The sequence below is a fragment of the Corvus kubaryi genome, unplaced genomic scaffold (assembly GCF_017639235.1).
Source record: "Corvus kubaryi isolate FWS band 111438036 unplaced genomic scaffold, C.kubaryi_AGA036_p1.0 37260, whole genome shotgun sequence".
Taxonomy (NCBI): domain Eukaryota; kingdom Metazoa; phylum Chordata; class Aves; order Passeriformes; family Corvidae; genus Corvus; species Corvus kubaryi.
Window position 1 is genome coordinate 3,312,932 of NW_024581077.1, and position 26,656 is coordinate 3,339,587.

The 26,656-nt window shown below is 38.5% G+C and overlaps 1 protein-coding gene across 30 annotated transcripts in view; it reads right to left on the bottom strand.

Moving 5' to 3' along the window:
* Nucleotides 1–26,656, bottom strand: part of DLG2 (discs large MAGUK scaffold protein 2) — a 998,396-nt gene that overhangs the window by 292,940 nt on the left and 678,800 nt on the right. For 28 of the 30 annotated variants that reach the window (XM_042024070.1, XM_042024069.1, XM_042024064.1 and 25 more), the window contains one exon: nt 12,438–12,607. In XM_042024070.1, the coding sequence (XP_041880004.1) occupies nt 12,438–12,607 (170 nt within the window). Of the gene's footprint in view, nt 1–12,437; nt 12,608–23,428; nt 23,791–23,955; nt 23,979–26,656 lie in introns of those variants that run through there. The other 2 variants (XM_042024091.1, XM_042024090.1) reach the window with 2 other exon arrangements.

Here is a 26,656-nt window from a genome sequence, read left to right on the forward strand (position 1 = left end):
TTAAATTTTGTTTCACACCCTCCCTAGGCAGCACAGAGAGTAAACTCCCTCTTCAAAGACATGCTGCAAGGCAAGATTGCTATCAGGTGCCTGTAAACTGCCCCCCACCGCCCACTTAGTCTTTGGTATTTCAGATAAATGGCTTCAGATCACTCATTTATTCATTGTAGTACAGGCTTTCTAAATCTCTGATCATTTTTACAGCTTTTTCCTGGAGTCCCTCCAACTGGCATACACCCTTCTTGAAGTGCAAAGCTCAAAGCTTTACCTGTAAAGGATGAAAGGAATGCTCCTATGTCTTATAAATCATACCTCAGTTTATAAAACCAATTATAGCATTTGAATGTTTCCTCACAGCAGGATGTGTAAGAAACAAGATGTTACAGCTAACAAAGTTCTAGCTACACTTCCACAGGATTCTTTTCCTACAGTTTTATGTTAGCACTATTTAGCAGAGTATGTGGTTATTTCTGCTGAAAGCACCTTGCAGTTGTCCTTGCTGAACATCTGCTTTTTCACACTACTTTCAGTGTTGAACCCTCCCAACACCTGGAGTTATCTGAGAAGAACGAGGAAGAGATGCAGAAAAGAAGTATGGCCTCTTCTGGTTACCATTACTCTTCAACCTTTTTCTAGATGCTTATAAAGAGATTTCCTACTTTTTCCAATATTCTTCTGAGATTCTAAAAGCAAACTGATGGCTTTATAGTCCCTTGGGTCCTCTTGTTCACTTCAGTGAAGATGTGTTTTCTGCTTTATCTTCCCAGTTTTTCACCTCACCTTCTCCCCATGGTTGCTCAAACCTGACTGTTGTCAGCACTCAGACTTCATCAGATAAATTCTGGTGGTCTGTCATCAAGACCATCAGGACCTGTGCGTGTGTGAGTAGCTAACTTCCCTAAGTACTGCCAGACCTATTGCTTCTTCGTTTGAGGCTGAGGTCTTGTCCCTTTGTTGCTGATTTTAATCATGATACAAACCTTATCAGAGATGACCTTTCTGTGAAAATTGATGCCAGCAAAAAGGTAGGCACTTTTCATATCTTGTCTTGAAAGCACCTACAGTCACAACATCTCTCTGTAGCTGTCAAGTACATCTTTGAAATTACAATCCTGATTTACAGAGGGGGTATGATTTGCTGTAGTAGCATTTCAAAGTATAATTTAAAAATAACCCAAATTTCTGAAAGTTATGACATTTGATAATAACTCAAATTTAGAAATGATACACATCTGACCTGCAGACTGTGAATGATTTACCCCTGACCTACCATTTACTGAGTTTATTTTTCAATTACAGTATATAAAATGTAAATGTGCCTACAATAAACAATTTTACTAAATTATTTGTTGTAATTTTATTTTTCCTTAGTTCTCTCTGTTGTTGAATAATATGCCTTTCTATTAATTTCATAAGAAAGCCTACAAATTGTTTTGCATAAGAAACAAAACAAAAACCAAACCACAATTTTGAGAAAGAAAACTCTATCATGTCCTTATTTGCAAATATCACTTTCCAAAATAAATATGTCAAGCATGTCTTGGGGCTATTGTTCTTTTAGCTTACGCAACATATCTTTTATCATATCCTAAAGAGTTTTTCTGTCATTATACACTTTTTTACATAAGCTCTAAGATCTTGCTTGGCAACTGTTTATGCCTATCAACCAATAATGACAGGACAATTTTTTTTTCTAAAGAATCCAAAAGCAGGTTTATTATTTGTTCATATAAGTTACTACTCAAAATTCAGAAGCCAACATCCCAGGTAATGAACACAGAGCTTTGTGCTCTTGGAATATTTTGGAAATACTCTCTAGTGTTTATGGTTTCATGGAGATTCCCTCCACAGATATAACTTGAGTTTTCAAGCTTTCAGAGTTGCATTTTTGTCTGAAACTAGCCACTAAGGACACAAACATTAAGCTATCTCCTTGCCTTTCTCATATAACAACAGCCAAAATCTGCCCTGGAGGAGGTCACAGCAATTTTTTTCATCTACCAAGCACACAATGCTTAATGTTGTAAAAAAATATCTCAACTTGCCATTGGACCAAGCAGCAGAATTTCTGAATGAAAAAATCTTAAATGAGTCTCTGCAAGATAAGAAGAACAAGTGGTACTCTCATAAACCAATGGCTTTACAGCCCACTTGAAAGAAGAATTGAAGAGCAGCTGCCTATGTGTCAGGGAGCACAACTTTGGCACAGCAAGACTCTACTTTTTTTCTGTAAGAAGCTTGATCTCACTGCATCTGCAATAGAGGAACCTTCACTTCATGTGAAAACTCAGCTGCCCTTTGTACATGTCACTGATATGACACAGGCAGACCCAGAACCTTTGTGCAGTGGGTCCCAGAGCCTGGACTTCCTGGTCTCAAATCTTATGACAGCACAATTGGAAAAAATTGCCATCTGCACAGACCGTGTGTTCCACGGCCAACAGCGAATGGTCTTCCACCTAAACTCCAAAAAATAGCTGCCATATCTAGGAGTTCTAATATAATATTTAAAGACACAAACCAACCAACCAAAAAACACTAACTGATGAAGGAAAAGCAGTTCTTCAACGCCACTGGACAAACGTTCTATAATAACAAACGGCAAGTTGAAGCTAAAATACTACAGAGAAATTTCTTTTTGCCAAATGTATTATTTCTTTTGTTTTCATTAAGGATAACTAAAATTTTATCTAGAATTTGGAATACTGGAAGAAAAATGAGGATAACAGATCTGCAGAAAGGACTAGGTCATAGTAATGGAAATAGCCAGATGAATGACTACTGCAATTAATCACTTTCATGTTTGACTTCTAAGACAGCTATTCACTTCAGATGTTGAAAGATGCCTTAATATAAATCCTTCCTTTTTTTTTTCCAACTAGCGCAAACAAAAGAATAATATTGACAATCTAAAATAATTTTTAAATAGGCTGCAGTGTGATATTTTATTTACTATATCACTTGAACCCCTAAAGCTGCAGCTAGCTTTGTCTCCCCACCATGATTAGAATCTGTAATGCCTTTCTCAGAAGACTTAAAATACTGTCTACCCATGCTTAGGATTACAGGAAAAAAAGAGACAAGAAAACAACAAAACTGAAGAGCTACATCTCCTCAAGCTATAAAAAAGTAATTAAATACAATTTACTCCTTTTAAGGTACTCTTCATGTCAATGCAATATTTTGCTGATGTGTGTTGTCCTCCAGACAGCAGACTTCTTGAGAAAGATCTGGACATCTAAAAACTATCAAGAAGACAGAACTTGCTACATAGATAATTAACTGAACAATAAAGGATGAAAACACTGTTCTGTAGTTTCATGTGATTAATTTGCACATTTGGCTTTATATTCAAAAATGGATGAAGGTCTCCAAAGGAGGAAACATAAGGACTTTCAGACTACTCAGGTGAAATGAAAGGTGGTGTGTCAATGAACATACTCCACACAGCAGGCTAATCCCCATCTTCTGTTGCATCAGGGTGTCACATCAGGCTCCAGAAATAGCTGTCATATAACTGTTTTTTAAAGTAGTGAAAGATCAAGCATAATCGTTCTCTAAAATTTACCTGAAGAATTTAAAACAAGGATCAGATAGGCAGAGGAAAATGGCCAAGAAAACTGCCACTCCCTAGGAAATTCTCACTACTCCACTAAGAAACAGAAAAAAAAGATGTTGGCCTCCTGTCTACATAAAGACTTTTTTCCACACTCAGCCCAGTAGTTTAGCAAATGATGCCACTGTCCTTCCTATATTTTGATTTATCCTGTATTGGAAATACTGATGAGACAATTAACACTCTGCTGTACTGTCTGCTGCCCTGTCTGCTGCATCTCCTCCTCTCCTCTTGATGAAAATAGCAATGGCAAACATAATGAAAGGGATTCCCCTTTTAACTCTTACACAGCACTCTAGAATGGGGATGGAAATGGTGAAACTATTCTCTGACCCAGAAATTTACAACCTAAAGGAAAAAAGGAGTACAAAGACATGTTATAATGGCAAAATTATGAGACTTACTGTATTACATTTAGTCAGGAGAAAACTCTAGAACTGAAAAAGAAGCTGGACAAGATCCATGGGGAATTCCTCACACTTGGCATAGGCAAATAAAAAAAGACACTTAGTCTTTGGGATTTTTAAAAATTACATAGAGTAAAAGGACACAGTGTCAAGTAGAATCCCAAAGCACACACATCACAGTTTTTCATACAACCCCAAGACAAAAGATGTTCTGAGAAACTTTTCAGCAGTGTGCTGGAGATCATTATGTAACTGGGAAATCCATTTAAAAAGCAAGTTCCTTTGAAGCATTTCCACAAGGATGGGATAAATCAAGTACAGAATTTTTAAATGCTCTGCTTTATTGTCACCCAGAAGGATGCCATATGAGCCAAGCTGGAGATGCATCCATCACTCATCCAACAGCTGAGCGCAGAGATTAATAAGCCCTTTCTCTAACGGAAGCAACTGAAAATAAAAAAAAAAAAAGCTGACATCTTCCTTCTCTCAAATTTTCAGAAAAAAGTTAAGAGTTAAACCTGCGAAGGTGACAAGGACAGCATCAGGGGAATCTAGTACGTCATGCTAACAGCTCTTGATTCTCAGCAAAAGCCACAGAAGTAACTTTAACCACAGCAAAAGGACCAACACCCCATGACAGAATGATAAAACCCAAGGTCATGCTGGAACACCATACCCATTGCTGTGTCACAGCTGAAGAAACTAGGCAACTGAATAATAATACAAAATTCCTACCTAATTCAGAAAGAACAAGCACAGAAAATTTTGTCAATTGAAATGTCAATGATCTACTTAGCTCCAAAGATGGCTGAATTTGGTCTTATGTGACACAACTTCATAGCACCATCTTCTGCCATTTAAGTGCAATTGTAATGAAAAGATGACAGATTTATTTTCCTTCTCCACTGGAAACAAAAAGCAACCAGCCAAAGCTTATTTTTCTTGAAACAAAATCTGCAGTTTGTTGGCATCCAAGCCTACCTGCACATCTATCTTTCCCTGAGCTGGTGCCTTTGCTCTATTGCAGCCACAGTTCATTAAGATGAAATGTGTTCAGCTGAAGCTGCCTCATCAGTAAGTATTGCTGAAGCAATTTAGTAATGATCTTAATGCACAGTGCTGGATTTTTATAGCCATCTCAATTGGCTATTAAAACACAGCACTGCACTTCAAATTGCTACTGCACCACTTCAGAAATAGTTACCATGATGGAGTTGCAGAAGCAATGTTCGTTTCAGTGGAAACCTTACTCTTTGTGAATGATTTCTGGCAAATGATACTTAAAACCTACTATGAGATTAGATGTTCATTTTGCATATGAACACAGGATTCTTAAGACCTGCTTGGAGAGTTCTTAGGAGCTAAATAGTTTCAAGGGAAAAACAGACAAAATATGTGCATATAATTTTGCTGCAGTCTTCCCAGTCATGATGTTTACTTCTTCGCAGCTAATGCAAAATGACACTTAAATAGAAAAGGGGAAAATCAGAGTTATCATGAAAATATAAAAGACTTTGAGCAAGTAATATCCTACAGCTCACAGGATAGCTCCAGTTTTAGGTGACACAACCAGCCAGAAGGAGAGATTTTGAATTCCATTTGAAATTTTCCTTTTTGATTTGGAAAATAATTTATTTAATGACTGACTATTAATCTCCAAAGATAGTTGAATTAGGTCTTATGTGACAGCAGGCCGATTCCACCCCTTCCTGTCATTAAACTGCGTTTCTAACAAAAAACATGACAGATTTACCTCCCTTCTCTGCTAAAGACAAAAAGACTACAGCAAAAGCCTGAAAAACTAGAACTGAAGAGACACTCTAATAACAATAACTATTATTTTGTGAAATTATATATAAGAACTACTCTTCAGGAATGGAAGGAACCACTTCACAGGATCAATGTGGGTTTTTTAAAGAAAAACTTCATATATGGTAATTTACACAAATGAGATGGCAACTCTTTAGTGACCAAAGGCAGATAATACATTTGATATTTGATTTATACCATAAAGAATATTATAATAGCAGCTGTATGCATTTATCATCACTTAAAGAACATGATCCTCAGCCTGTGAAATATAAAGGTGCAGATACAACCTACCACATCAAGCATTAGCAATACAAATATGTCAAAATATTGTTGGAAAACAGCAAAGGCTTTTATAGCACTATCACGGAGCTCTCTAATTCTATGATTTTCAAGAGAATACAATTTTCATATGATAAACTATCAGATACTCACATATTCTTACATTAGACAATCCTAACCTTCAGGGAAGCCACGCTTTTTAGTGGTGTTAACTTATAAATGATGGTTTGAGTCACTATCTTAAAACTGGAAAATTATGTATTAGTGTTCGATGGAGCACTTTCTGCTAATTGGAGGAAATATGAGTTCTTTCAAGCAAAGACATTTCACAAAAAATGGTAATTTAGTTTTAGTTGTGGTGGTTTTCTATTTATATCTGAAGTAAGTGATATGGTTACAGCAATATGAAGTGAAGCACTTAAATTAGAGTTGAGAACCAAAATAGTTTGTTAAACCCAGATTTGAGAAAGTTTGCCTGCTTCCTCATTTTTATACTGTTCTGTCTTCTAAGTTGCCCCATTTTGCTCTGTTTTAGAGAAGGATTCATAGAGCACAGAAGGAAGAGAACATTCAAAATCAGAAGTAAATTCACAGCTGATGAGATCACAAGACTGAAATTCTTCAAAGACTGTAAGAAAAGGTTCTGGTCAAAATGTGAAAAAACTATTTTGTTGAAAACACTGGACCTAACAAAACATTTCTTAATTTCTTAATTTAGAAAATCTCTGCCTAACTTACCATAAAACCCTCCATTCCCACATGCTAAAGTTTGCTATAGCATATTTAGTGTCTCTTAAATTAGAGAAAATAGACCATTAAAGTAGTGGGAGTAATAGCTGCAATAATTAAAAAAAAAAAAAAAAAGCACCATCATCAGTCTGAAGCAAGCACTTGCAATCAGTTATCAAACAGCAAGATCTGAAAGCTCTCACTGTTCTCTGAAATTGGAAAATAAATAATTAGGGTTCTTTGCTTGCAAAAAGCCCCTTCTTTCATTTTAAGTGCTGTACCTATTACCTGAGATAAAAAGGTAACTTATGACTTTGCTGTGCTAGATAAAAGTGGTAAGTTTCCTCCTTTCCTTACTGAAAGCAGCACTTGTAAAAAAATTTCTTTTTTAATCAACCCTCTATTCTACTATTCTGAATTGAACTTTGCTTTTTCTGCAGACATTTTGAAATATACATAATTGAACTGTATTTTTGTTTCAGCTGTATATTTCAGTTGTCGTTGCAAGCTGGGATACTATCTATGAAACAGAACACAAGGTATTTCCAATAAAGCCATCAATCCAAACTAAAATAGGTCTATTCTTATGAAAAAAGAAGCATGAAACTCTAGGAAGCTACAGATGGTAAAGGACTACAGGACATTTCAGTAACAATCCAAGATAAATCTACAGTGAAATCATACCTTATACTGATGGTGAAAAATCTCTGCATCTTCTCAAGAAAATCCCATAACTTATCAGAGTCAAAAAATACACTGCTTAAACCATAATGATTCTTTTTTTTTTATTATAGTAAGAAAGCTTTGTAACCATCCACTGAATTTATTTAGTGTCATCAAGAATAAAACAAAGAGTTACAGGAAAAGGAAATCTACCATGTGGCACAGAGTCACTTCAGTTCACCACAGAACACAATGAAATGGAAACTCTGGAACTGGTTATGCCCAATGATATAGTCTAACATTTAGACAGATATACATAACTCTCAAAATAAATGTGCATTATGCCCTTTATAGCAACCCCATTTTATTTTTGAGTATTTCATTGAGATATCTGGTTTAGGAGCTTAGTCTTTGCTGATTAAGAAATTTAAGATAAGGATAGCCTTCCAGAGGGAGATAGAGAATTGGGCTGAACAGTGCTTAAGAGATGCATTAATTTTCAATCTGGAGCCCCAAAACATAACAAGACTCCAAATGGATTAAAAGAAAAGCTTTGATATGGCCCTAATTCTGAGAGCAGGAAGAGTAGAGAATTAAGTGCTCCTAAATATGTTTTGTTAAGCACACAAAGCAGGGTGGGGTGGACCTCATGAGAATGTGTCACTGCCTGAATACACCAGGAATGACCAAAAAGCACGCTTATAGAAAACAAAAAAGTGACAGAGCCTTTTCATCTAAAATGCAGTGACCAAAAGGGCTGCTCCAGTCATCACGGCAAGATCCCGACACAGCTAAAATGCTGTAATGATAGGCACTATTATCATGAAGGGTGTGGGAAAGTAATCCTACTGCTCTGTGTCTTTATCCTCAGGCCACCAGAATACCCAGACAGCAAAAGTAGCTGTCCTTTACGTCGTTCCTTTTTTGGGTGTTTTTAAGTCTGACATTTCTCCTTTCAAGTTTCCTGGTCCTCAGCTGCTCCACTTCACATACCCCGAACTTCCTTTCTGCAGTTTTGTTGTCTTTTAAGACATCACATTTCCCATAGAGGTGAGGTCAAAATTTTATTATCTGATCCAACACTGCTGTTACTAGAATCCTTATTTTCTGCCTTTGTTTTTTCTTCTGGTATATTATATCAGAGCTTAAATTATCAGGTAGGTGGGCACGTAGGTAGGCAACGTATTACATGACCTCTGTGTTTCCCCAAATTTCTGACTGCCAGAAATTTTCTACAATGGTAGAAATAAATTTTTCTGCTGATTATTTAAAAATGAAATTTTAAAACATCGAGTTTAATTTCTATAACTAATTGTGCGTCAGCATATTACACAATGCTTCTGGGTTTAGTAAAAGTATATTTGGAGTGTGATAGGACAGCAGGAAAATCTCTTTGGTTTAAAGTCCTTCAGTCCAATGCAATGAAATGGGACTGAGCACTGGAACCCCTGAACAGTGACTGAAGTTCACAGTTCCCTGCACATACATGGTTCTTTGTAGGGTCTTACAGGAAGCTAATGCACAAGTTATATTACAAAGCCAGACAGCACCATTAAATTGCTTTGTTTTGAATGCTTGCACTTTTTTTGCTCCCCAGGAACAAACACTGCAGTGTGCGCAATCCATTGTCATTACTGCTAGTCTTGTTTCAATACAGAGCAAGAAAAGCATATGACTTAATGACAGGATTTTTAGTAGTGTCTAAATCCCAATGATTTTCAGTAAGAAAGCTGCATGTAAATCTTTCCTCTGTTACAGCTGCCAGCCACTGCAGAGATGCTGGCTGCTAAAACCGGCAGTGACCTGGAAGTGACTGAAATAAAATACTGTTGGCCACTCAATCCTTTGCAAAGCCATACATTGAACTGGATGCCTGACTGAAGAGACATGCAAGAGGCATACAAAAGACAATCTCCCAAGCACATGAAAGAGAGGAAGAGCCTGCAAGGATGACAGTCAGCAATTATCTTCAAGACACAGCCTATGGCTATCTGCCAGTATTAGCAATCAGGTATGTCAAAGTGATGATCAGCTTTAAATGCCTACACAGCTGCAGCTCTCTTTGAATCCTTGACTTTCCTGTTACACAACTCATTTGTGTCTTTGTTTACCTCCTTTCCCCCCAAAAATAAAACTAAGGGTTACAGGGCTTAGCACATGATGCTAGGAGAGCTTTTTTTGTAAAGCAACAAGAACACCTGCATGGGGATCTGCATTCAGAAGGGACCGCCTGGCAGCACACTACCATGTCCTTCCCCGTCATAGGCCCAAAGCCATCACCAAACAATGTTTATTTAACATCTTCTGTTCAGGATACATTCACCAAGTTAATCAATGTCTTTCATATGGTGGTTGCTACCTACAAAAATTAACACCCATTAAAAAACCCCAACTAACCTATATGGACTAATAACTTGTAAAAGCCCTCATCCTGAATATCTCAGATGAAATTAAAAGGAGCTCTACATAAAAAAGCCTTGCAAATTTCCTTCTTTACCGACTTCAAGTACTGAAAGATATAATCTACTACACATAGACAGGCAAGCTAGGGATCTCTGAGTTTATTTGGCATTATGGAAGCCAAGACTTGCTTTCATGTGGTAAATTCTCAGAGCAGTAAGGAATGAACTCAGTAAATGCTGGGTTATACACTGACAGAGACAGTCAGGAAAAGAACTGAAGAGATATTTGGTACTCCAAGTTTGGTATGGAACAACCTTCTTGTCTAAAAAACAGATTTACTTTATTAACTTTGTGAGTACGAAAGAAGGAATGGTGTGGAAGCCACCATGCTGGTGTTCAGGTCCTGCTCTGGACACCAAAATGTCCCAATTTGACTCTGAGAAGTAAGAAACACTGTTTATATAAATACTGTGGTTCTTACACTGCACAGTAATGGTTTGAAAGACTGGTTCACAGATAAATCACCTGAAATATGAGGAGATAAGCATCACAGGAGTGACATCACAGGCCAAGAGTCACAGGTTTTATTCTCAACTTCTGCTATGAGTTTGATGCCTCTCAACAGATAATTTTTCATGGAAGATTTTGAAAAAAAAATCAAAGAAAAACTGCTACAGCTATTAAAAATAGTATTGGTAAGGTTTTCATCCCACCTATAATTTTTTTTTAAATTTTTTATTTTTTATCTGTGTATATACAGAAAGCATAACAGAGCATGTTTCCTTACTGCCTGAATTATGAAGGTAAAACCCCTGGCTTTTGCAGAAAACTAGCACATCAACTTATTTTTTATCCAAGTTTCCAGTGAAATTGTTTCTATAAAAGTAAAAATAAAAAAAAAATACATTCCACCCAGCAATAAAATTCATTATTTACAGCACTTATCTGTAGTAAACTTCATATAAGAATATAGCTACAAAATATGTTTTCAGCAGTAGGCAGCAAAAGTTCTTTAGCTTGCCATAAAAGGCACGTTTTTGGTGTCCATTCTGTTTTATGAAAATAATTGTAAAAAGAAATAGTTTCAGGCATACACTCAAAACAAACACCATGCAAACCCATTATTAGATAATGATTGCCTCTCTTGTCGGTTTCCACAATGTAGCAAAAATTTGGTCACGGTGAATACTTTTCCTGCTTCATCACAACCAGAAAGGACGTGTTAATTTTAGTTTCTTTAGCCTTAGGTCTCTTCAAAATGACTATCATATCCCACACTTAGTTTAATTCCACATCTCTAAAAACACTGCCTGCACTTCTACTCTGACTTCATATGCACACAAAATACCATTAGAGATGCTTTTCTATTAGGAAAACAATCCAGCACTGTAACTGACCACAAGAATCCAGACATCTGGGGATTTACCATCAGATGCATGTTTAAATATATCTTACTCTTCTCCAAGAGCAGAGCATAACAAATACACTGCAGTGTCAAACAGTGCACTGTTTTCAGTGTTGCACTATCTTTGTTAAGTATTAGAGGTCAATCTCAACAATATGTCTCAATATATTAAATATAGTCCACTACTGGTATAAAAAACCCCTATGGAGAAGCATACTATAATATTCACATGAGAGGACATACAAGGGAGAACACTGAAAAAGCTGCAGATTATTCACTATAGATAAAACAGGGAGAGTAATCTCATGTGCACTGCATATATCAAGATATATGCTAATATCTTCATTTCATATATATATATATATATATATATATACACACACATTTATCAAAGACCTGCTTATGAAATAGCTACTATGGATGAAAAAAAAATTAACTGCTGTTCATTCTATTCACATCTACTGTGAAAATCTACATTTTCTTTGTCCAGAAATTAGCTATGAAGAAAAATGTTTCTAGAAAGAAATTTGGCTTTTTGTTCTGTAACCAGAAGGTTCTGCTAGAAGAGATAAAGCTGACTTAGACTAGTGAAGGTTTTGTGCTGGATTTCCATATAATTTTGAAGGATAAAATAAAATAAATTCCCCTATGTATCTGGGTAAGTTGGTATTCTTGTCTTCATGTTCCAAAGAAAACTCTAGAAGAAACCATCATGAAGGTACAGAGGATAAGCTAGATAATCAAAAAACCTTCTGAAAAAAGGAAGAATTCAGAAACTCCGCATTCAACAGAACCTTAAATGAAAGTCAAAGGTCTCAGTAGAGGAACTTTAAAGGTAGTATGTGTGCTGCCAATGTAAAGCATAGTATCTCTGTGTCTCTTTAAAGGTAATGAGCCATCTCTGCAGTAAACATCAAACGAAGCAAACCACAACTCCTTGAACTCCTTTATATTTCAGGAAGAGATGTAACCATGAATTCAAGTTATACCAGCCTAAATTAACTCCATTTCAGTATGTGATAGGTCAACCAGTTAGCAAATCAACAAGGTCAGATGCCATTTAAGCCACAAGAGAGGTTAAACATCAAGTTTAAAATGGAGGTTTTTTCATTTTCTTATCTACCTTTAGGTCCTTTGAACAACTTGATCTCTACCACGGTCTCCAGTATAGGTCTTCTTCGCCGGACGTACAATCGCACTATGGAACCAGCCTCCTTTAGGGCCTCCACGGCTTTGCTGTGTGAGACTTCTGACACGTCGACCTCGTTCACTCGCAAGATGCAATCGTTGACCCTACAAGAAAAACAAAGAACCACAGGTACTGAATGCTTCAGCTGTTACTTTGGACTGAACAGAGTTTTGTCACTAGTGCTGTAAAATGAAGACTACTTCACTGGGAATCACAGAATCACGGAACATGATGAGCTGGAAAGGACCCACAAGGATCGTCAAGTCCAAGTCTGGCAGGTGACAGACTTAACGCCATATGCTTCACAAGCAATGAGACAGAGCACTCAGTCCTTCCAAAAGACATACCTGATTCAAACTGGAGTCTACCTAATCATTCACACCTACCATCCTCCTTCATAAATTGGGGTTACATGCACTATAGTGATAGAAATCAGTAATAAACAACTTGTCTTTGCAGACTTCATTAAAACAGTTCTGACTACACAATGTAATTGCTTTAAAACACTCATGCTGCATGCTATTACTACTACAGTTGCTCTTAAGGAAACCTCATCGTGTAATACAAAAGTTATCATAGTAAAAATGCTGTCCTACAAAAAGCAAACAATTTAAAAGAGAATGCTTGATGCTACATAACTTAAATTCTTTATGTTTTCAACATTGACTGTAGGCTACAAGATCTGCTGTATGGTAATAGCTTGGTTTTTTTCTTATTAGAATACTAATAAAATTCCCTCATAGTTTTACTTTGAGCATTTACTACAGCATGTGAGGATGAACATATAATCACCCTCAATGTCCTGGTTAGATAGAGTTGTATTCTCCTTATCTGACAGATTTGTCCTAGTTGGAAAGGAAATCTACAACTTAAGAGCAGTAAAATCCATCTCCAAAGCAGCAGGCTAATGACTTAACTACTGGGCCATCCTTTTTTTGCAAATGAGGATAAGTGAAAAGAGCAAATTCCAAAGAACTAGATTAACTGAGACTCTACTGCTCTTGTGGAGTACATTTGTTGTGAGGTGCTCTAAGTACTTTGGGTACAGAAGAAAAAGACATACTGTAAATGAATGTGCTCTTTTGCATGTCTCAAAGGACAATCAGCGAAGCAAATATGGGTTGCTAAAAATATTTCCTTTTCTGCTGTGTTTCTATACATAAAAATCAACTATCAAATGTTACTCTTTACAGCGAAAGATCGCTTGATCTGAGTATTGATCAGGAGTCTTAGTACACGGAGGGAGAATGAAGCTTTACCTAAGTTTATCAGAATTCTGCGAATTTACAATGGTTTTTATCATGCTCTTGTGCTGCTGATTTTGTTTAAAATGAAGCCAAATCAATACGACAAAAAATGCAGTCATTTGATACTGGCCAAACTTGGAAAGGACACAAAGTTGATACTCCCCTTCTGAGAAAAAGTACTATAACGCAAGGTTTCCAGATGTCATTCAATGGTTGGGTTTGGTGGTATGCTCCAACAGTGGAAGTTTTCATGGTTGGGAGGGGCTTTAAGCAACCTGGTCTAGTGGGAAGTGTCACTGCCCAAGGCTGGGAATGATGGAACTAAAGGATCTTTAAGGTCCCTTCCAACCCAAAACAAACTATGCTACTATGATTCTATGCCTTTGCACACCTGTAGGCTTTTTTCTCCCTCATAAGGACATTAATTTTTCATTTTCAATAAATAAATACAATATTCAAGAACTTACATGCTGCAACAATATAAACCTAAAAGGATAAAAGCAAAAAACGTCAGGAAACCCAGTTTGAGAAAATCCTTTCAGATTATTAAGTGCATGGTCTTATCCCTTAGGGATAAAATTATTCTGCCCTTGCAAACAACTCCCCAGTGTGTTTTCCTGGCTTTATATTCACATGACAAGCATATGACGAAATTTTATTTTTGTGATTTCTTTTCCCATTTATTGGTGGATATGCACTATACCTGTAAGTTAGTTTCAGATCCTTACAGACCTCTATGCCAAGGAGAAGATCTGCCTCATAATCCAAGATAGCACAATACAAGTCCAACGGAAGAGATCCTAGTAGTTTCACCAATACATACAGTAGTTGTATTGTCATATAATCAGAGAAAGGTTTGGGTTGGGAGGGACCTCATGCATCTTTATGGCCCTTCTCTGTACTTGCTCCAATAAGCCTTTCCTTAGAAGCCCCCAGAGGTGGATGCAGTGCTCCAGGTGGGGCCTCACAAGGGCAGAGTAGAGGGGAAGAATCCTGTCCCTTGCCCTGCTGCCCATGCTGCTTTGAATGCAGCCCAGGACAGGTTTGGCTTTTTGGGCTGCCAGTGCACATTGCCAGGTCATGTTGAGCTTCTCATCCATCAATACCCCAAGTCGTTCTTCTCAGGGCTGCTCTCAAATATTATGCACACACTTAGATTTATTTAAGTCTGTAGAATCCCCAAATCAGGTAATAAATTAGAATGAGTTACGGAGCTTTTCATATGGCACACTAGCTCATCTAAGTTCTTTAACACAATGAACATATTCTACCAGACTTTTGTAGTATAAATCTGATATGAAGGACCCCAGATAGTTAAATATAGAACACATCCAAAACAGTTACAACTAATGGAAGAAATATGAGACATCCTTTGTTGTTAAGGGAGAAAGTCAGGGACTCAGGTTACTGATAGTTGTCGCTATCTTCAAAGCAAATAAGGGCTTGTATTAAGGAAAAAACCCTATTTTTAAGGGCTTAAATTTCACTGTATTCATGTGAGTTTGATTTTTACTGTTTTCAAGAAACTGTGCAGACATACTTGAGAAGCTGATAAATGCTTCAGTCAACTTTTAAGTAAACAAGACGAGTAAAATCCTTAGGCACTTACTGGATATATAGTAGGTGACAACTGGTAATGATCATTCTGTTCCCTTGTTCTGTGCAATATGGTGCCCTGAAGGGAAACCCAAAGCAGCATAGTGTGGCAGCTAAGAGCCCCAGAAGACCAAATGGTCCTGCCAACACACATTAGCCCACTTGCAGCTCCATAACAAAGATAGCTGGAACCAACTATAGACTCAAGAACAAGGGAATAATCTGTACTCCGTGGATCAACATCATGGTACTGACTCCTGCAGTAATCCACAGGTCTTAGTAATCATCCAGCCACCTCCAGGCTAACTGGTATTAATAGGACAACCCTGCTTTTCAAAAGTAGAATTACCATGCCTTCCACTGCAGAATGGCCAACATTAATAGATTCTTTCTAACCAAAGCTGGTTTTTTTCAGTTGCCACCTCAGAAAAACTCAAATTGATATGGACTTTATTTATTCTTTAGTCAGAGCATAAAAATCAAGGTAAAAATAGGTATTATGGGAGAATGAGTGCAAAGCTATGGAATATATCAGGTAGATATATACCTCCATATATCACTATTGAGATATCACATAGGCTACAAGAGTAAGACAAAGAAACACTAAACTTTCTCTTTATTCCTGCTGTGTCTAACCTTTACAGCCAAAGTTTCCCTGCAAAACTGTTGATATTTTCTTTCTTCCAGAACTCACAAGAGCACAGCACTTTAAGCAAGAACACAAGATTCTCAGTGGCAAGCTGAAAGAATTAGTACCGTTTCTTCAAGAAAATAATTATAATTACATTATGTGACCTTAAGAGAATAAATATCGTCCATTAGTTAGAGAAGGCTAACTCTCCCCCTCTTTGTCTTTTTTTTAGAAATCTATACACACCCTTCCTATCCCATAATAACTAGAATTTACAGCACATGGGGTAAAAAAATGTACATATTGATACTGGTTCATATAACTTCCTTCCAAGAGGAATAATATTTATTTTTTTTTAATTTCCACTAAGAATTCAGAATAAAAGATATCACATTTACTACAGCAGTCTTCAGATTTGTCTTTAAAATCATAGACTACAGAGCTAACATTAAATGGCCATGACATATATGCACCTTAGGGCGTAGTTTCCTTATGTATAATGATCCTTAGAGACATGATCCAATTTCTGTAGCAAATTCATGTATACTCTCAGACCCCTTCCTGATATTATAAAGTAGTGTAAAACTATTTCTATTTCAAAAATAAAGAGATAAAACTTACCAGTGAAAGAAAATTCCTGTCTGTTTCTGGAAGCTGGAGGGGAACTAGTGCTTATAAAAATGTCAAATGAAGGTAACAGCCAGTCCTAACTCAAAATTTGACATGTATGTGATTTATAATGAACTTCCAAATATCTCATGGTAACTACTGAAAATACTACTTGATAAAGGTTATGAGTGGGGGGGTATTGTAACTTACCAATGACACAGCAGAATTAGAACTGAACTTAATAAAAATTTGAAATCCCAGGATTGATTTTGATTTTAAAATACGTGCAAATATTGGTGCAATAAAATGGTGACCCAGCTGTATTTAACATGAAGGCACTAACTGAAGTATTGAACCTAACCTATGCTTCTAGCAAGAACAGAATTATCTTTAGTTCTGAGGAAAATAAATAAGGACTAAACCCACAGTGTTTCATTTCTGAGAGAAAAGCATCATCCTTCAAGCCTCTGAATCAATGGCATTAATCTATTGCAATGAAACAAATTCAATAAAATACAAGCTTTTCCCCAATAATGCTGGCCTGGTGCCATCCCAACTCTTCATGCGCAACCTCCACCAGGTTCTTTTCTCATAGTCTACAAATGTAGGATTAAAACCTCACCTGCATACCGCTTCCTTTGTCTCCTGTTTACAGTCTAAATAAGCTTTCCAGAGGAGAGTTCTACACCTTCTTGGCTCATCTCAAACAGGGACCAGCCCTCAATGCAGCCCCCAGGCATACTCAGCATAAACATTGGATAACCAAACAAAGCAGTTCCCTGCCTATTCCTGGCTCCACTCACCCTTGCAACAAGTCTTCAGAAGCGAGAGTTGAAAGGCAAGCACCTCAACCATGCACAAAGGCAGCTCTGTGTGTGTCTGTGTGTATGTGTGTGAGCAAAGACAGGAACTAAACTCTTGCACAGCATTTCCCTAAGGAGATACACCCAGGCAGATGGTTTCTCCCCCTGTACTGGCAAACCAGTTTCAGCGTGTTGGCCCCGGGAGTCCAAAGGCTGGTGGATGGCTGAGCTAACAAGTTTTGCTGAAAAGCAGGGTGTGCTTGCTCAAGTCTAGTGCAGTGCTTCTGCAGCCTCACAACTCGTATCAGCAACTGGAAAGATTACCATCCCAAAAACTGAAATAAAAAAAACCTTATAAAATGTTTCTCATTTAAATATGTGTGCAGATTTTACTACAACATGATGGAAACCCAGTTTGTTTTATAGCACACCACCTGCCTTCAGCCCACAACCTCCAAACCCCATAAGATTGTGGAGGGGGACCTGAAATTATGTTGGTCACCCCCACAGCTCATTCCTTTGATTTTTTTCAGTATTTTGGGCATAGAAAATAGCCACTTATCCTTCCAAGTGAAAGCGACCTCTAGGGTATTCCTGCCTAAATGGCAGAAGGTGAAAGACGTGGAAGAGCATCAGCAAAAGCCTGCCCGTGTGGATCCAGCTCACTCCCTCTAGATCCTTGCAGTCCCAGTCACTTTTCACATTCCCACACCCAGGGACATGCCAGCACTCCATCCTACTTCTTGTCCTCCCAAAGTCTGCATGAGAAATAAAAAAGGACAAATGAAATTCCTCCTTTGTTTACCAGGCGACCAGTGATGGTTTTGGAGGCAAAAGTGCCTACTGTAATGCAGTCAAGAATTTCAGATCACATCCAGGGGGGTTATAGGTCCTACCACCGTGATCTGCAGGTGTCCCACCAGCGGACTTTAAGCTTTATTTCAGTTCAAGAACAGAGACCGGAGCTTGAATTGTCAGGGAATAAGTCAGATTTCAGGAAATACTTCTGAATTTCAGAATGTGTTATTGCCTGAAATGACTGTTTCCATACCCTGTTAGAGACATGACCTTGCTGAGATCTGAGACACAACCAGCACAGCCACAGAACTGTCATAAGACATTTACATTGACTGTCCTTTGCTGCTGCTTTAGTTACCCACAGATTTTTTTTTTTTTAAACAGCCTCTTAATGAAACACCAGTGTATTAAAGGGTTTGCATAACAGTCATTGAATTTAAAACCCAAGTGACTGGCTACAACATCAGTAAAAATATTAACAGAGCACTTCCTTATCATATACAGCGTCTCTTTATCCATCTCCTTGTGTTTCATTTATGACTCTAAATTCTATTTTTGAAGTTGTAAGTCAGAAACAGACGGCATAGTGCACTATATAATTAGGAATGGAAAAGTCCCTACAGCCCTTAGACTCTTAGGAGAAAATATATTTAGAAGCTTGAATATGCTCCTATTCACACAGTTTCAATAGAGGATGCATCAGCATTTCCTTTTTTTAATCTTCTTTTTTTCTTAAAGGCCTTAAACTCAGCTGTAAGACTTCACTCCAGACACAAACTTGGCTAAAAAGCAGTTTATTCACTGTTTAAAGGACTTTGGATCCTTTCTGCGTTCCACTGTTTCTGAGAACTTCCTGGGCAAAGCTGGGGCTCTCTCTGAGCCTTTCTGCCACCCCAAAGAGATCCTTTTGTCCTTTTAGGTGGAATGGTGGAATGTCTTTATCACAGGGTGTCAGTTTTTGGGAGTGTATATATATATATATAAAGATACACACCTCCTGGCTGAAAATATTCCCTGAGCTAATATCTAGAAACTGACCCCAAAGACAACTCATTTTACATCAAAATTGGCACAGTGAAATCCCATGCAGAGACATCCAAACCAGCTCAAACACTGACAGAGTAGCTCTAGAGTAGAAATCCAGCTGGATCAATACCTTCTATACATCTACAGCCAATTACCACAGGTAAATGGCCATATTAATGCAGCTCTTCAATGCTGAGCTCATTTAGCACTACCTTGAGCTCCTGCACATTGTGACATGCAGTGATTGATTTCAAGAGAGGACCATTAGTGGCTCCCAACAGGAACAGAAATAGAAAAGATAGCAGTCGCATACCTTCAGTGCAAAATCCTGTGCAACAGATTAAAACCTTGGCTGCTGGCAGCAGGATTGCTGCAGGCACAGACCGAGGCAGCAAGGCAAGACAGCCAGCAAGGAGACCTGCACTGGAGCTGCCCTGCTGGACCTCCTGACCACATCCCTACCAAGGACCCAGCGGCTCACACAGAGATCCAGCCTTGGCCTAATGGAAACAGTGCTGCCCCTGTGGTCAGAATGATCCCGCTATAGGGAAGCTCGGAGCTAAAATGTGTGGAGAAAGGTGTTTGCTCGTCCAAATGGTGATAAACCAGACCAGGGGTCCATCTAGCCTGGGGGTTCTTTCCAACAGTGGCCTTTAGCAGATGTTAAAGGAAAAATATTAACACAACTCTTGCCCGGAATACATTTTCAGCTGCTGGACTTTCCTGAGCCAAAAAGACTTTTTTCTTTTTTCCACTTAATATCTCTGGAAAAATTCTTCTTACACAAATTTAACAGTTTTCAAAACTCACGTAAACTCAACATCCCCAGTGTTTTGTTATCAACGAATCTCACAGCTTTGCTACCACTTAAAAAAATTCTCCTTGTGGTTATTTCAACCTGCTGCTTATTAGTTTCATTTGATGTCCCCAAATCTTTTTGTTAGGAGAGCAAACATAGGTTCTCATAATCATAGGTCATCATAATCTTCTACATATGACACCTGATTTTTCATCCTAAAATGCCTTGCTAGACAAGCTCTTCAAGCCAAAGGCATAGAGTCAAACTACTGGTAATGCTAATTTAATTTCAGAGATTAAAATCCACCCATCTTTCTATATATCTGAATGCCTCTTGGCTGTAACACCTACAGATTTACAACTGAAATCTGAAATAAAATGGAAAGTTAAGGTCAAAGTTGTTTTCATGATGCTTTTTTCTTGACAAAAATGACATTGGTTTATGTTGAACAAATTTTCCAGTCAAGCCAAAAAAAAAAATTAAATCTAATAAACTCTGAATGAAAACAAAATTGAATAAACTAAAAGCTTAGGCAGTCAGAGAAACAAAAATCAAAACAACAATCTGCTGTCTCCAATGTAATCTCTCAGAAAAACAATTTTATTGCCTCTGTTTCCATCACTGAACCTGTTGCACTCTGTATAACATAATGCTCTCCTTAAATTGCAATCTTAGTCTCCCCATTACTCAGGGGAACATCCTCAAGAGCAAGATGGCAGAAATTCTGCCTGTTGCTTTGACTTGATGAAATTTTACATACATTACAGAAATTTACAAGAGCACATAGTGACAGGCCAGGGGTAATGGCTTTACACTGAAAGAGGGTAGATTTTGGTTAGATATTGAGAAGAAATTCTTTACTGTAAGGATGGTGAGGCGCAGGTTGCCCAAAGAAGCTGCAAAGGCCACATCCCTGGAAGTGTTCAAGGCCAGGCTGGATGGAAATCTGAGCCAGCTGGTGTCCGTGCCCATGGCAGGGGGTTGGAACTAGATGATCTTTGGATCTTCTTACCCAAACCATTCAATGATTCTATGTAATGAACTCTAACAACCATAACAGTGTATGCAGGTCCATGTAAGATTGCTGCTAAGCAGTGCTCAGGGCATCCATAAAGAGGAGACCCTGGTCCACAGCCTCTACCTGGCTTTCAAAACACCATGCTCACTGCAAGGTTGCTCTGGCCCAAGTAACCTTTACTTGTCTTTGAGGAAGTGAAAAAACCTTGAGGGGAAAGAATAAAATGCACTGATTTCACAGCCCCTTCAGTTTATTGGTCTGACTACTCTGGAAGCTGAAGCCTCATGCTCCCCAGAGAGAAAAGGACAGTGAATGTGGGTTTCCTTGGAAGGTAATTTTGCCACTACTTTTGTGAATGAAGGCAGCCTTGATTTACTCTTTCCCTTTGGCACTTAAAAGCAATTTGGACATAATTTTGTATCAAAAAAATGTTTGCTCAGCTTCAGTATAATATTCCTAAGACTTTTTAGACCTGGAATTTGTAGATAGCAAAATTTATGCAGTGATGCAGCCGAGTACTCCATTGAGAAATGATCACAAGGGCAAGGGAGACTTAAAAAATAGGTTATTTAAATTATTACAAGCCAAATAAAGAAATAGTGTAATTTAAAGATGTTGACACATGCACTGAAAACTTTTAAAAATGTACTACTGCCAAATGCACTAAGTATTTGTATTTTAAATTATTGATTTCCAAAATAACCTGGTTATTTTATTAAGGCAAATTTTAGCTGTAGGAATGAATTTGTTACTAGAATGTCAAAACTAATACCATTCAATGAGCATTCATGTAATTTAAGAAACTTCAGCTTCAAATAATAATAATTCCTGTGAAAATGATTATAATAATAGTGTCACATTATTGATTTCCAAATCAATATTAACTTTGAAAGTTGGTCCAATATTGACTTGGTATTATTTCAAATCTACTCATAAAGACAGAATGCAATTTGGTCAATAATATTCAGGTGCTCAAAATGGCAGTAAATTCTAAATCAGCTCCAAATGTAATTCTCTAAATTCTCACCTTTGGGAAAAAAAAAAAAAAAAAACGAAAAAACAACAAAACACCAAACCAAACCCCACAGCTAAATTTTCTCATGTATCTACTTGATGGCTGAGCCAACACCAACGCTACAAGAAGTGCCATTCTTTCTGTGCCTGATAAAAAAATCAGAGAGGTTAAAAATGTTTCACATACAAACCCCACGCAGAGTGAGAAGCAAAAGCCCACTGGGTCAGATGCCTCCCAGAAGAGCTGCATCTCCTTATGCACACTTTGAGCAAGGGGAGTAGTTACTAACTCATGGTAGCTCATCTCACAGGGTGTAGCTATATGGGCTTGAGGGAGGAGCAGCTGACACCCATTCAATTTACACACGGATTCAAGGATAAACTTCTAGAATAAAAGTCAAGTTTAAGTACATCTACAACAGAAGGACCTCTTCTTTCATCATTTATTTTCCTTTATCATAAACATCCTGAAAGCAGAATGATATCCTGTCACTTTATAATGATTTTGGAGATACAGATGTTCTAAATCATTTATAATGAAATGATTTTCTGTGCCATCAAGCTCTCAGTTATTGCTTGGCCAGAATAACTCAAGGCAAATTAACTCTCTTGCTAGGTAAGCCACACCTGTGGTAATTTTGTACAGCACTTATGATCTTACACTTCCCACATTATTCCTTTTAAAATGTCCTCTACATAATTAGCATCCTCTTCAAACAGAGTTTGGGACTGCAATACACAAACATACGTCAAGGTAAAGCTGCTGGGTTGGAAATGAGCCAGACACACAAGTATAAAAGACAAATCAAAACAATTTTCCAAACATAGAAGACCATTTTGCACTTAGCAGACCTGATTCCCACCTTAACTTACTGGAAATGAAGTAGGACTTCACTAAAAGCAAAAGATTTGCAGCAGTGTGGCACAGACACAGGTGCAAGGAAACTCAGGCCAGCAGCTCGGCCAGGTAACACCTGCAGACGCTGCCCAGCTGGCAGCCACTGCCCAAATGCCCAGTCAGACACTGCCCAGCCAGCAGCCCCGGCCAGCCCACAGCTGTGTTTAAATGTCTATGTTCGATGGCGAGTTCATGGCAGAAATTGTTGGCTGAAGAAGCAGACAGGGAAGCACAGACAGGGCAGGAAGGGGAGGGGGCATGCAAAGGGTGGGCAGGATGCTGGGACTGGAAGGGGGTCCATAAACCTTCCCTTAAAAGGGTCAAACTTGCATCAAATTTTCTTTATTAACCTCTTGCAAGATCTATAGGAACTAATATTTACTTTTTCTATTCCCCTCTCCCAAAATATTCTCCCACCCTGCATTTCTTCTCCCTCTGTATTTCTCATCCAGCTCAATCCTCAGTTTTAGTATCCTTTGCTCTTACCACATTTTTCCATTCCTTCGTCCGTTCTCTAACTCCCAAGTTATCCTCAGTCTCTCTGTGTCTCGTCTCCTGCCACTGCCATGAACGATGCTTTCCTTCGGAAACTATTCCCACTAGCAACCGAGTGCTGGAACTCCCAGTGCATCCAGCCGCTGCTGCTGGCTCGGCTCGATCCGGGAAGCTCTGGCAGCCTCTAATGGTGGCCAGAAGGAAAACTGCTGCTCACAGGACAAGGAGTCATGTCTGCCCGTCCACAGCTGAGGCCCAAGTGCAACAGTGGAGAGGTGAAGGATGAGCAGAAGGAGGTGTAGGTAGCTGTGGGGTGTTGTTAAGAGGAAGGGTTTGGGATAAAGGAAAGGGAAAGAAAACAAATCTCTGTAAAGCTTGGGATGAATGAGGGCATCAGGAAGCAGCCAAACTCCTCCCAGCTGCAGGGCTGCTTGGCAGGTACTGGAAAGTGCCCCAGGCCAGGCGCTGTAGGTGTGGTAGAGGGCAGGGACAGCTCCAGCTTTGCAGCCCTGACTTACCCTCGGAGCCCTCTCGTCCGTCTGTCCCCAGCACCATGGGGGCTGCGATGTCCAGAGCCCAGGGAATGGCAGCGGCCTGGGCCAGGCTGTGGCAAGTCCAGACAGGGGATAGCGAAGGTGCTGACTTGGGACCGAGGTGTGCTTTGCCTGCTGAAGGCACTGAACTGCTCAGCTGTCCCTCAATCAAGGTTAAAATCCTCCCAGCTGATACCAGCACTGTCTGCAGCACGTTCAGGTTTGTGCAGGAAAACCAGTTACAACAGATAACCCAGAAGGCAATCCCAGGTTCAGGATTTTTACAAGTACTTTTCATCTGGGGCTCTCAAAGGGTTTTGCAAATATGAACTCGTTTTAGCTTCACAACAACCCCCGTGAGGCAAAGATAATGATCACTGTATCCATTTTACAAATGGGGAAACTTGAGCACAAAAGAAGAAAAGTGTTGCCAAAGATCAGGCCAAGCAAGTTGAGCACAAAACAAAGCAGCACTGCCATACCTGCACTTGCACCGACAAGCAGAAAACCCTCCCTCCTGCTTTGGTGTGATTGGAATAGCTATTCCCAACATAGGTGCAGCCGTAAAACGAATGGAGGAGGAGAAAACACGTTGTTCAAGTTCAGTAAGAAACTCCACCAGCTGCAGAGCATCAGTACCATTAGGCTGCATACAACACAGCTGCAACTCAGAGTAGAGTGCAAACGGGTGCCGCACAGAGGAAACCCCAAAGCCTGTTGTTTGTGTGGCTTCAATTCGGAGTAACACACAAGATGGCATGACATGAGCAGCACACCGAAACAAAGTATTCCTACATCTTGAAAGTTTGATATTAAAACTCACATATTGTGGGGAAATAAATTTCGAACCCCTGCTCTAACAGCTGCAGTAAAAGCGGAGTAAGGAGTGTAACAACAATGATGACGTAGTGTCCGGAAATATGGCTTGGCTAAAGTCTGAAAGTCCAAATTGTTTATGCAAACCACAGCTAGAAGTTTAGATAGAGCATGAACTGTCTCACCATATACTAGTGGTTTTGGCTGTCAGAAACAAAAAGTTGACCAACTATTTTCTTAAATGTTTTAAAATCAGAACTTTGCTGCCTAAAAGGAACTTAGTTTTTTTTAATGGTCACTCAAGTCAGTTTCTTTTTTCATCTAAAATCTTATTTTCAGGTTTCGTGGAAATTGAAAGAAATGAAAAATTCAATAGTACCCAAAGGGTTATTCCTGTTGAGTATAGGTAGAGATGTGAAGTATTTTTTCCTTGACTAGTACTAGACTCCACAGAAAGCTGATGATTTCTAAGGTATGCAACCACAGAAAGCTTCTTACTCCAGATAAATTATCACTGAGCTATTTAAACCCATAACTGCAGTATCAGTGCAAATATGTTGATGAAATAACCACTTAGATTTAGCTGCATGGTGCTGTTCTGCTACTGCAGCACTCTGGGGTGACTGTAACTCAGGCAGGATGGGTAATAAAGGAACTCTTTGGAGAGAGACCTGTTAACCAATTCAGTACCATGGCATGGAATCTCTAGTACAATGGGCATTATGTAAGCTAGAGTCCTAATATCATGCTAACTTGCTTAAGTGTTAGTCACAAGCAGTGGAATTCAATTAGTAGAAAAGAGCTCAGAAATGTACAGGGGAAGGTACTGATGCTTTGTGTTACAAAAGAAAACTTCCATAAAAATGTCCATCATCGATGTCTATAAAGCGGTTCCTAGAATTTATCAGTTCCAAATACCACAAGCCAGAGAGGTACCTTTCATTACTCATTAAATTCTATTCTCTTTGCCTGACAGTTCAGCTGTTAAAACATAATTTTACTTTCCTTGCATCTCATAAAAGAATTTTTACAGCCTACCACCTTATTTTCAAAATAGGAAAAGTGCAATATAAATAATGATAAATAAAACCGTATAAACCAACTCAGAGAGACAGTGGCATTCTGCAATACTGAACAAAGAATGCAAACTTCACACAGGAAAAAGAGAGAAAGAAGGATTCAGGCAACAGAGAACAAAATTAAGTGGTCAAATATTCCATTAATGATAAGACATATAAGTCGTTAACTTAAAACGTGAGCTGTGGTAAGACACATTCAACTTTGAAAATAATGTATGAAAATCAGATTTGGATTTTATGACCTGCCTTTTTTCATGTAGATCACCCATGGTAATTATTTTTTTTCAATTCCTCAGTAGCTCAAAAAATGATACACACAGCTACACAGACAAACAGAGTTAATAAGATCAAACTTCCTAACACAAACCAGGACAGAGTGAACAGTCAATAACTCATGATCTAATTTATGATTGTCTGCAAAGCAAGCATGTTTTGCCTAGTGGAGTGAATGCCTCTTTATTAACTTACTGCTAAATTATGTACTGAACTAATAGCATTGTCAGAGGCCTGTAAACAGTGCAGATATGAATCAGTGTTTTGTGGCAGCACTGTAATTATAACAACATCCTGAACAAGCTGTGCCATTGCAACGTGCATAGACCTGGTACTGATAGGCTTAGCACAAGATCAGAAGTTAACAAATAGGGACTTAGGCAGCTAATCACAGAACAGACACACTTCTGTTTTGATATATAGGCATGGTGGAATAAAGCCAGTTCCCAAGCTGTATTAGAGGCACATGACATACTTAGAAAGAACATGATCTCTCCTGGGAAGAGCTCTTCATGTTA